General features: G+C 37.4%; 1 protein-coding gene across 2 annotated transcripts in view; it reads right to left on the reverse strand.

Annotated features, from left to right (window-relative positions):
- Positions 1 to 13,177, reverse strand: part of NALCN (sodium leak channel, non-selective) — a 280,091-nt gene that overhangs the window by 161,477 nt on the left and 105,437 nt on the right. For both annotated transcript variants that reach the window (XM_059995484.1, XM_059995483.1), the window contains one exon: positions 9,825 to 9,956. In XM_059995484.1, coding sequence (XP_059851467.1) covers positions 9,825 to 9,956 — 132 coding nt within the window. The remainder of the gene's footprint in view (positions 1 to 9,824; positions 9,957 to 13,177) is intronic.

Here is a 13,177-nt window from a genome sequence, read left to right on the forward strand (position 1 = left end):
TTTTCTCTCAGTGGTCAATATATATGTTGGTTCACTGCCTTTACTTTCCAATATTGAGGATGAGTCATCCAAAGCACAATATATTTATCTTGATTTTGCAGGTTATTTAAGCCCATTCGGAGGTTTAAAAAAGTTTTTTCTTTATGCTTGCAACCAAGGAGGGTCACCAGGATATGCCTAGGAATGTACCTTTTTTTCATTTATCCTGAGACTTAGTGAGCTCTTTCAATCTACAGATTTATGCTTTACCTCAGTTTAGGAAAATTTTCTTCTCTCATTTATTATTACTCTTCTTTCTGTTCCCTTTGTCCTTCAGGGGCTCCTATTATTCACATCCAAGTGGCGAGTCTCTTGCTTTTTCCCTCATGTTTTCCACCGTTTTTTAATTTTTTCCACTTGCTCTCCTATATTAATAATTAGCTCTCATCAACGACCATGCCCTTTTCAGCTCACTTTTTGAAAATGTTAGTCAAAGTTCAGAAGGTTTGTTTTTTGTCCTAATTATCTACCTTTGAGACACTGGGGGGAAAAACCCTACTCTCTCTCCTGTCAGTTCTACTCTACTGGGAAACTCCTGTACTAGATGTTCATCTTGGATTTCCCAGTTCCATCCTCAGTTTCTGAATCCCTTTGTGTAAGAATATTTTTCTTTGCTTGCTCATGGCTATATGCTTTTTGTTTGTTTGTCTGTCTTTAACGGTCTCTTGAGTCAGACAGAGAAAGACAAATATACAATACCACTTATACGTGGAATCTAAAAAAAGGCTACAAACGAACTAATCTATAAAACAGAAACAGAGTTACAGATGTAGAAAATAAACTTATGGTTACCGGGGGGTAAGGGGGGTAGAGGGATAAACTGGAACATGGGACTGACACATACACAGTACTATATATAAAATAGGTAACTAATAGGGACCTACTGTATAGCACAGGGAACTCTACTCAATACTCTGTAATGGCCTATGTGGGAAAAGAATCTAAAAAAGAGTGGATATATGTATATGCATAACTGATTCACTTTGCTGTACAGCAGAAACTAACACAACATTGTAAATCAACTATACCCCAATAAAAATTTTTTTAAAAAATGCTCTCTTGAGCGGTGGTAAACAAGGGATGGTATGAGGCATCATGTTTTTTGTGGTAAAAGACCTAAAACCCCGCAGTCGCTTTGCTGGGTAGCAGGAGGAAGCCGCTTCGTGTCAGGATTCTTCCCAGGCTGGTGGAATCCATTCCTAACTTCCCTCCTGGGAGAAATTCAGCTTCTGGGGAGACCCTTCCTGGATCACTGAGATCAACAGGATTCTGTTAGACCTCCCGGGACCACAAGGAACCAGTGGGCAGATGCAACTCCTTTGCAGGGTCAGCCTGAGGCGACCAGAGGACCCAGATCCCTGCAAGTCATAACAAGAGGCAATTCCTCTCTAGCCCTGACTTCTCACTCCAGGGCCCGCAGCACGATGAGGAAGTCCAGCACCTGTCCCCTCCCCCATGCATCCTGGCAGAGTTCAGGAAAAGCTGAAACTCAGATGCATCCGTCCTGAAGGTTCCCCTGCAGCCCGGCCTGGCTGCTGTATCAGCAGAGGGAGCACTGGCCACTGCCCACGTCTCCACTTCTCCCTCACCTGTATTTTTAGACTTTCACTCCAAAGGAAGGAATGTAATCCATATCAAAGTAGGCTTTTTTTTTTTTTTAAAGCAGGGAACTACCAATAAATGCCTGAAATATATCCAAATAGATTGTCTAATTACATATAAATACAATTAATCACTTTACTAACTTTGCATTTGCTATCAAAAGACAGATGGAATGACCTGTTTAAATGATCATAATTTATAATAAAATAGGCAGCTGGATCCATCTGCATTATTATTTGCCTGGTGGGAAAACTTATATGCCTTTCAAAGACACTAAAAGGCACTAAAAGTGATTTAGCAAACTATTATGTGATTATGTATAAATACCCATATTCCCACTGATTTTCCTACTAGAATTCCTGATTCCAATTCTCCTGGGAGCAAATACCTTTTTTTCTAACATAGTTTGTTAATTGTTAACAAGCTAATGTTCCCATTCTCTGAAAACCAGTATCAATCCCAAAGTGCTGAAATTTCATGGAAAAATATTATGCATAAAAATATGTCTAACTTACTTGTAATTATGGGTTATTCTGGAGTGGGGGAGAACTATGTCAGGAATTACAAAAAGGATTTAGGAAAATTAAGTTGTCAGTTATTTTAGTGTAGGTTAGAGGGTTTAGCAAAGGATTTCAATTCAGCAGAAGACAACAGTTGGGAAGAATCAGGGTAGAAGCAGTGAGGTTTTTTTAGTAACCTCTTTTCAATGGGTGACTCCAGCCTGCCTCAAGGAACTCAACCTTGACAGTTGCTGGACAGGGTGGAACTTGCAACCGTCATGCTGTTGGCCGTATAAAAAGGAGGCTAGCAGGCTGTCTGCAGAACCCAGTTACCTGGAAGGGTTCCCCAGAAGCATCACCTAAGAATGTGTCCAATCTAGAGGTTATCTTCAAATCCTTTTTTTTTTTAAATTTTTATTGGAGTAGAGTTGATTTACATTGTTGTGTTAGTTTCTGCTGTATGACAAAGTGAATCTGCTATACATAGACATATATCCACTCTTTTTCCGATTCTTTTCCCATATAGGTCATTACAGAGTATTGAGTAGAGTTCCCTGTGCTATACAGTAGGTCCTTATTAGTTACCCATTTTATATATAGTAGTGTGTATATATCAATCCCAATCTTCCAATTTATCCCTCCCCCACCTCCCCCTTGGCAACCATAAGTTTGTTTTCTATATCTGTGACTCTATTTCTATTTTGTAAGTAAGTTCATTTGTACCACTTTTTTAGATTCCACATATAAGTGATGTCATATATTTCTCTTTCTCTGTCTGACTTATTTCACTCAGTATGACAATCTCTAGGTCCTCTGCAAATCCTTAGCAGTCAGCAGTGTAGCCTCGTCATTCCTAGCCTGGGAGCACCCATGACCTTGGCCCCTAACTCTTCAGTCCCCACATCGAAAAGGTCACAGTGGGACCTTCCCTCTGCCTCGAGCCCTCAGAGTATATTACACCATCGGTGGGTGCTTAAAGTTGAAACTTGTCTTTTTAAGAGTGAAGGCAAGATTTGTAAGAGGATAATAAACTTTTCATAAAGATTTTTGTCACATTACTTGAAAAAAATTGAAAACAATACATGAAAAAAACAAAATATTTCTTTCTTCTTACGATTTTCCTAAGTCAGTGTTTTGCAATCTTTTTTTTTTTTTTAACCACCTCCCCGGCCAAGGAGTCTTTTTAGATATTTAGTTTCTAATCACTACACCATATGGAAGTTTATTAGCACAGTTATGTTATAAATATAAACATATTAATCTCTTCTTTATATATGGCAAGAATAAGATTTTTTTGCCTCCCCAAGAATAATTTTTAACCCCTTAGAGGTGTTTTCACCTCCCGTTGAGAATTCATGCTGTACAGATAAATCAGGTTTGATGTCACGACAGCAAAGTTTAACTAATATTTTCAGGAATGCAGGTTGTATGAGTTCTTTAAACACCACATTTTATTATTTATTTTCCAAATGTTCATCTTATAATAATACATATGTCATTTCTACTATAACAAGCCCTCTTGTCCTCAAGGAAATTATCAACAAGGAAATGCAGATTTAATTAAAATTAAATAAATTAAGTTAAATTAATAAATTTAAAGGAGTTACTGTCCTAAGAAACATTATTATATCTGTTCTTAGGATAAAAGCACACAACTTGTGAAAAGATTTTTTTTTTTTTTAGAATGAAAATTGCAAGAAATTAGTTTAAAATGCTTGTTTTCCAAAAGAACTTGTTATTGGATTTGTGAGGCTAGCAGGTAAGACAACAAGAGATTGCCAAATTTCTGAAGCTCAGGAGAAAAATAACTGAACAGAAAATGACATGCTTAATATAAATGGAACAATGGAAATTGTTCTGCCCTTTTAATTCAATGAATAATGTATGAACATTTATAGGTGACAAATTATAAATGAGCTGATTGTACTATGCAGGTCTGAGAAGATAAAATAGTAGAGATACTGCCCATATGTGCAAAGATATTTGAAATATATTATCCAAGATTTGTGTTGCAGACTCTATTTCATAATTTCAGAGAAACATAATGGATATTCATGAGAAAATAAATGCATATTTATCACAGAAGAAGATAACAGGACAAATGCAATTCAGGCAACACTATTCTCCTAAATGAAATTCAGGTTAAATAACACCCAAATAAATGATGACCTGCATCATTCCAGAGGTGTCTGTAAATCACCTACTCTTAGTCTATAGTGTAACTTCAATATTCTAGACAGTTAAAGAGCAAACTTTGGAGATGGATCATTGAATAATCAAGAATGTCATTACTGTGTTATTTTTTCACCCAGCAAGATACTGCCCAAATGCTATAGGAACTCATGAAAAAGCTACAGCCAAAAGATACTTATTTAATTAAAGTTTCCCAGAAGATGAAATTAAACTTAATGACAATATGAAAGACTGCTGGTAGAGCAGGATAAGTTACTTTCATAATTCAGTCATTTCTTGTGATTGAGATGAAATACGGTTGTCAGATTTTGTTGGAACTAAAATAAATGGCTCTTTCACTTAATTTCATTTTAACAAATATCATAAAGCCAAATGTCTTCAGAGGAACACAGAAATCACTTTGCTAGAAAAGATAACTTCCTGTAGGATGGCACAATGATTCTATGCTTATGAAAGCCCTTCTGTTTCAAAACACAGAACAATCATAGAAAAAGAGGAAACCAAAGAGACACCCTGGAGTTTCTAAATGAGGTAAACCTCTCTCTCGACCAGAAATGCAACAGGGATATGCTGTTATAACTTCATTGTTCTCCTCTCTCTCCCACCAATTTATGAGTTTCTTAAAAGAGGAATTTTGCTAAAATTGTGAATCTTCTGTGCATAGGCTGTGCTGATAAACTTCTGTTAAACATACAATCTAGTGGATATACAGATATATTTATATTTTTTATATAATAGGACAGTATTGTTCAAGTTTTATTCTTTATTAAGAAAATGAGACTATACATTGTAAAATATAATTATGTTCATTATAACATGTGATTTTATGTATATTAATGACAATGACTTATCTTAGATCAAAATGAAACTCTTACAAAAGAAAGTAACTCTTTACCTCTTTATGTTTATGTAGAGCCTAGAAAACAAATAGTTTTCCCTGTTTCTCAACTAATTCTAAATTTACGTTAGTTGATCCAAAGTAACTAAACAAGTCCCCAGCTTCACAGTAGAAGCTAAGCAGGTTAATTTATGCTTAAAGGATGTTTTTTAGACTGCACGTTGACTCCTATTGGGTAGAGTGGTTTATTTTGGATTTTCAAAATAATTTATTCTGGAATATGTGGGAACTTAAGAAATTACTTCTCTGAAAGCTCATGGCCTCTTGTGATCTATTTTAAAAGTAAACATTTCAAAATATTACATAATGCTATTACCTTAAACACTATGTCATTATAGTCCATAAACTTGAACTGCTGTTATTATAGCCATTTTGAGGATTAAATGAGATAATGAATTCCTTTAAAGCACTTGGCAACATAATGGAACCTCTAAAAAAATGGTAGCTATTATGTTGTTAGTCTTACTATATTTGAATTTAACCCATGGGGATGTTAGTTGGCATGCTCTGTGTTTCTACAGCTTAAACCAAGATCAAACTCAATGCTTATTTTCATAAATAAAATTTCACTGGGACACAACCCTTCTGAGGCCACATTCACTTTCTGCACAACAGCAGTAGAGTTGAGTAGTTGAAACAGAGGGCACATGGCCTGAAAAGCCTGAAATGTTTACTATCTGGCTCTTCAAGAAAAAGTCTGTTGACTCCTGGCTTAAGCCCAAACCATCTTTACCAATTTTTTTAAAAGAGAGTATTTCATAAAAAATTAAGTGTGATTAAAATGACTTATCCACACTCATTTAAAACAAACCATGTGCAAGTTTCTGATACAAAGAAAAGAGATAATGTGATTTGAATAAAGACCAAACATGCTTTGGGAAACTCAGACACCCCAAATCAATAAATAGATGTGAACAAATTCTGAATGTTTCAGTAGTTCAAGAATAAAGTGATGTCTATACATTTTGTAAGTGAACTAAACCTCTACTACGTTGTTTATGAAAATCAAATTTACTTTCAGTGGCTTGGGAAGTGGGCAACAATTAATAGAAACACATGTGCCAGATTTTACTATACAATCCTCTCTTTCTGATTTTTTTTTAAATAATCTTTTTTTAAAAGAATTTTTGTGTGTGTGGACCATTTTTAAAGTCTTTATTGAATTTCTTACAGTATTGCTTTTGTTTTATGTTTTGGTTTTTTTGCTGTAAGGCATATGGGACCTTAGCTCCCCGACCAGGGATCAAACTCGCACCCCCTACATTGGAAGGCGAAGTCTTAACCACTGGACAGCCAGCGAAGTCCCTCTTTCTGATTTTTTTAATTAAAAAATAGTACTATATACAAAAAAGAACAATGACAAGGATTTTTCAACTACCATTGGATGCTACCTATACACTTAAATAGTATCAATGAACTCTACAATATTAAAATATTTGAAATTTTGTTGGAATTTCTTACAGTGTGATCATAAATCAGCTAACACACATAAACACATTAGGAAAGAGATCAATTTTGTTTATGAAAAAATTAGGTAAAATTTACTGGAGGATTCTGTTCTGTTCTTCTGTTCCCAGAATGGCTTATATATTTACTGTATAGGATTGTTTAGTACGACTGAGTATGCACACTGGGCTACAAAGGAAATGTTAATGGAATCTCTAAATATCCAGGGCTCCCTCAGAAGCAAATATAATTTGCTCCTTCCACTGAGACAGGCATAAGGTCAATCACGTGTAGCCATTTCTGTTTTTATTCTAGGCATTTCTGTCATCAGCCTTTTTGCCTCTGGTTCTAATACTATTGTGTAATTCTTCCACCTCACCTCTCTTCCCTCCTCATTCCACCCAGAGCCTTTAACTAACCTTTGGGTTTCTCGTTCCCTGTTAAACAATTTCTTCTTCACTCTGGATCTCTGAGCACAGAGTCCGCTTCTTCTATCCTTGTCTCTACCGGTCCTGTTCCAAATGCATGACTCCCCCCACTGCCCTGTCCAGAAAAGGATACTCATGCTCCAATGCCCCGTGTGGCCCATGGAGGACAACGTGTGGATGAGGAAGAGATGCCCCACCCATTACTGCTCCACACCCCTTTGAGATGTACTCCGTCAGGTGAAAACCCCCTCTCCCACACTCTCCCCACGCCCTCGATAAAAGGCCCTCTATTGATCTCTATTCATTTTTCTGTCAGTCACTCCCACATGCCACTTATACTCCCTTCCAGAAGAACTGGCCTCACTGCTCAATGATGTGTGTCACTGTGAAGATTTAGCCAACATCATACCCCGATAGTTCCCTGCCATCTTTGCCTTGACTCCATCATTACGTCTGAGACACCCACATCCATAGAACACCCTAGATTTTGTATTTAGTTACCCAGAATTATTCTGAAATATAAATCCTGCACCCCGCTCTCTGATCACAACCTTACCTTCTAGCTCTCTTACTCCATCCCTTTAACTATACCTGTTCTTTGACCATTGGAGACCCTTGATCCTTCATTTTTACTCTTTCATTCTCCTCTTATTTTCCCTCTTTTCATATCCAACCTAGACCACAGGGTCATCATTTCAACTCCTTTGCCAACCACCCATGTTCCCTGATCCCTTGTCTCTCAGCTCCACTAGACTGAAAAAGCTCTAGAGTTGGATCAATCCGAATGTTGCCTTTCTCCCTTTTATGAAAGGCCGAAAAAAGTCCCAGGCCTGTCTCAATTGGCATCACTATAAATTTGTAGTCTCAATCTTCAGTGCTGCATTCGATGTATCAGTCATTAGCTTTTTGTATTCTCCACATGACCCGTGTCCTATCTCTCTTCTCCACAAGCTTCCCACTTCACCGTCTCATCATCAGGCTGGATGAGACCTTGCTTCCTACTTCACAGGACAGACAGAAATTACTTGATTGGGATTCCTTCAAGTCCCATCCCTGTGTTAGAAATTCACCTGCAAGGATGACTCTTGGTCCATGTTCCCCTCTGCTTTCAATGACAAGCCATGCTTTCTGTGCTGGATTTGCAGCAAAATTATACCCATTTTTCAGGTGTTGGGCTGGACATAATTTCTTCATGAGCCTCTGTCATTTGTTCTCCACAGCATAAAAAGTTGTTATTGTTCACTGTCTATATTTTTGCTAAACTGTAAGCTCCATATACGACACAGCTATCAGGCAGTGTCACATCACAGAGACTCTACTACAGTGAAAGTCTAATACTAATGATATTTTCTTACAGGAAACAAACCTCCACAAGAGGGGAATTCATAAGTGACTCCTTTAAAGGTTCTTGACACCCACATAGATGTTTATATTCAATAGCTGTATACTATCAATTCTTTTTCTGAAAAGTTGATGTGTTGGTGGACTGACTTTTTATTAACCAAATCCATTTTTAAATGCACTGGGAGAATTCTGCATATATAAGGAACTCAACTATAAGGCAAATTGATTTTGTACATGAAAAGTGGTTTTGTAATAAAAATAATCACATTGCGGCCTTCCCTGGTGGCGCAGTGGTTGAGAATCTGCCTGCCAATGCAGGGGACACGGGTTCGAGCCCTGGTTTGGGAAGATCCCACATGCCGCGGAGCAACTAGGCCCGTGAGCCACAACTACTGAGCCTGCGCGTCTGGAGCCTGTGCTCTGCAACAAGAGAAGCCGCGATAGTGAGAGGCCCGCGCACCACGACGAAGAGTGGCCCCCGCTTGCCGCAACTAGAGAAAGCCCTTGCACAGAAACGAAGACCCAACACAGCCAAAAATAAATAAACAAATATTAAAAAAAAAAATCACATTGCGATGTTTCTGCTTTTTAAGTTGTCTTTTTCATATATTGGATTTTTTGAAGGGTAGCACAGCTGGATATGCATTCCTCACTTATATGATGAATGGGTTTTGAAAGAGCTGTCTGTCAATTTTTACATAAGTACATAACCACTGAATTCTAAGATATATTTTAGAAATAATTTTTTACAATGAAAAAAAGTAGTGGTCTCTGGAAATCATTAAAAAATATTTAAGAATCAAATATTAACAAAGTTACCCCAGCAGTAAGAAGTCTATTACAAAACTCTGGTATGGGATGCGGAGTGCTGGATGATGCTAATTTAATCACTAAACCTACCTGTTCCTGACTGGACATCTTTAGTGCAGGTTGCAACACTTCAGATTTTTAGAACAGAAATCCTTCAGTTTCTCCCCAGCCCCCTCCCTGGTACTGTTGAGCTGACTTGCTCCTTTATAATATTCTGAATCTGTGCTTTGCTTACACTTAGGAGGAAACAGACTAACACAACATGACAAAGGAGAGAAAATGAGAGGTTGATAGGAAAACAGCAAGATGACCAGAGTAACCGTAGGGCAAGGTTACCGTGGCAATGTGACACACTGTGGGAAAGATCACTCAGGCCCAGGGCGACAGGAAACAAATCAGGCAACACGGTGACCAAGGGAAACACCTCTGAAGCAGACAATGAATCAGCTTTGGTCAGAGTCAAGTAATTAACAAACTGCAATTTTCACATTGAAAAAAGGTGCTATGACTAGCCGAGGTTTTCGTCTACCTTGAAGAGTGATCTGCACCCCGTGAGCTGCTTACCTCCGCAAGATAGAACTCGTCGTATTGCCTTCTGAAGGTTTCTCCTTTGTGATAGTTGCTGGCAGCCACTATCACGTCCACAGTCACCATGCTCAGGATGAACATGTGGAAGACGGATGACCGCATCATTTGCTGAGGAGGCAAAACAGATGGACTCTTAACAAAGAAACAAAGCCGTGATTCAACAGAACTATGTGCTTAGGCCTTGGTCTGCAACATCTTTGTGATATGCTGCTGTGCAGAACAGTCTTTTTTTAAAAAAAATTTATTTTATTGAAGTATAGTTGATTTACAATGTTGTGTTAATTTCTGCTGTACAGCAAACTGATTCAGTTATACATACATACATTGACACATTCCTTTTCAGATTCTTTTCCATTATGGTTTATCACAGGATATTGAATATAGTTCCCTGTGCTCTACAGTAGGGCCTGTTGTTTATCCATTCTATATAATAGTTTGCATCTGCTAATCCCAAACTACCAATCCTTCCCTCCCCCACTCCCCTGCCCCTTGGCAACCACATGTCCAGAACAGTCCTTCTAAGATAACTTGATGAATGTCACTAAATAGTGAGCAAAGGAATCATTTTTCTGCAGGCAGCTAAAAAATAACTGGGGAGAGAGTTTCAGAGACTTTTGGTTAAAAGTTGAAAATACATTTCATTGAACTTGTATACAGCCTGTATCTTAATTTTCACTGATTAGTTAGGAAGCTTTTATCCTTACTACTGACTCTATGCAGAAATTATTTTTGGAAAGCTGATACCACATAACAAGTATTGCTCTATTCTGTTAAGAGAAAGAGCTACTGCTGAGGAAAGCATTTTAGAGATAATCATAAAAGCAGAAAAGTGGGAGAAACCTAAGACCTATTTATTTTTAAATTTATTGCCTCTGTAAATTATTTATTTCTTTAAATTACTATTTTTAATAATTTACTCTCTATGTTTTAAACCACCTTTTGAGGTATGGTTGACTTTAAAAAAAGTGGTACATATTGAATGTATACAACTCAATGAGCTCGGGGGTAAAAATACACCCATGAAACCATCATCATCATCAAGGCCATATACATATCCGTCACCTCCCAAAGCTTCCTTTCAACTCCATTATTATTATTATTAGTGGTAAGAACACAACATAAGATCTATCCTCTTAGCAAATTTTAAATATACAATAGAGTATTGCTAACTACAGGCACTTATGCTGTATAGTAGACCTTCAGAATTTATTTATCTTATATATTGGAACTTTGTACCCTTTGCATAAATATGTTATTGAAAATTATACTACAACTAATAATAGCTAATGTCTATATTTATAATTATTATATGCCTGGAGCTGTTGTAGGTGCTTTACATAAATTAACTCATTTAATGTCATAATGGCCCTAGGAAGTTACTCTAACTTTATAGAGAAGGAAACTGAGGCTCAGAGAAGTTAAATAACTTCCTGTCTCACACACACATGTTGAAGATGGAACCACAATTTGGACCCAAGTCTGGTCCAAGTCTGCTGCCTACACTGAGGTGAAATAATTAGGCATTCCAAAAAAATGACTATTATTATAATAGCTACCATGTATTGAATACTATGTTATTTATTTCATTTCTTTTCATCTCCACCATATACACAGTGGGATATATTACTCACTTCTTCCAGTGAGCTCAGAAAGATTAAGTCATTTGTCCAAGGTCACACAGCAAGTATACAGCAGAGCCAGGCTCCGTACCCATGTCTGTTTAAGTCCATTCTGGTAGCCCCTGCCCACTGTGGGGTAGGAAGTATATAAAAGGACAGAGTAGAAGCTGAAGGCCCTGGGCAGAAGAAGGAGGAGAGAGAGGCTGACCACATAACAAACCACTGAATCACATCCCTTGGCGCCAACTGCCCAGGGACTGGTGCCACCATGTAGCAGGGTCTCGCCTGTTCTTAGTACTTACAAACACATAAGGACACCATTTGATCTCGACCTGAGACTCCTTCGGTCTTTGCAACTGAAAGAACATAACTAAAGCAGAACCTAAGAACAGAAAAAGAGGCAAAGGATGCCTCTGAGCCCACCACTGGCTCTCTGCATCCACATATGCACATTCATATGGCTTCATGACCCTGCAGTCAGCAACAGCACGGGCTCTGAGCCAAAGTGCGTGGAGCTGAAACTCTACCACATACAAACTCTGGCCCTGAGCAAGATACTTAAACCTCTCTGTGCCTCAGTTTTCCCATCAGTAAAATGGAGACAAAACTGGCTACTCTAAAAGTTGTTATCATAAACAAGTAAATATCTGTAAGCTCTTACATCAGCACTTGCATATTATAAATGTTCTATTAAGATTTGCAGTAAAAAAAATGCAGTTCTGTGAATGAGGTATTTTTCTGTTCAGGAATGAGAAATAAATTGTACTAGGTCAAAGAATTAATTATGTTGTATATTTAAGTCCAGAGCCAAGTGAGACAAATAAAAGTAATAAAGTCTAATAATGTGAGAGATGTCAGAGCCATTGGAAAAGCAGATATCTAGTAAGGTTGTGTGTCACCATGGCTACTGATGCATTCTTACATCCATTTATTTGCCCTTGACTTTATTTTATGGGTAATACAAAGTCAAGTTCCAGAACTGTCAATCAACATATTTAAATGCACATCAATTTGCTTGCAGGAACTACTGACCTTCATAAAGTAGATAAGCAAATCAGTGGCCAAGTTTCTATCCTCATTAGAATTTTTATTTAGTCTTTCTTGCATTGTGAGAGTTAAATTCCATAACTATTATTCCTTTTCTATACTCTTTTCAATATAATGTTCTATTAAAAACATTTCAACTGATTTCCACTTCATCTGCATGACAGAAAAGCCACAACTTTCTATTTTCCTTAGCTGTGGATTTGTCTTAAGTAAACTGTTATTACTGAAAGGTCCAAACAAAGCTTTTAGCCATGGCTGTCAAAAAACTTTTAAATTGGTTTTGTAACTGTCACAGCTTCACTTTGGTGCTGTCATTATAATTAGATTATTTTTTGTCTGAATGTCTACGTATTCCTGTTGGTACAGAGTCATTAAAGTAATCACTTACAATGGATTTTGATACGCTATAATCACCATTGCTCGGCTGACTTTCTCCAAAGTAATAACTTTCAAATATTAAGTAAGAATTAAGGTAATCAGTATGTGCAGTAGCCAAATTTAAATAATAAAACCAGTAACTTTAGCTTTAAAGATAGAGCTAGCTACATAAACCACTTCAACTCAATCCAATGAAACCAACGTTTGAACTTGGCTACAGGCTTCCTTAGTGCAGAACGGCTGGCAACATTACACTTAGAGTCACGCTTACATCCATAGGACAGT

This window comes from Delphinus delphis, chromosome 18, assembly GCF_949987515.2.
Source record: "Delphinus delphis chromosome 18, mDelDel1.2, whole genome shotgun sequence".
NCBI classification, from domain to species: Eukaryota; Metazoa; Chordata; class Mammalia; order Artiodactyla; family Delphinidae; genus Delphinus; species Delphinus delphis.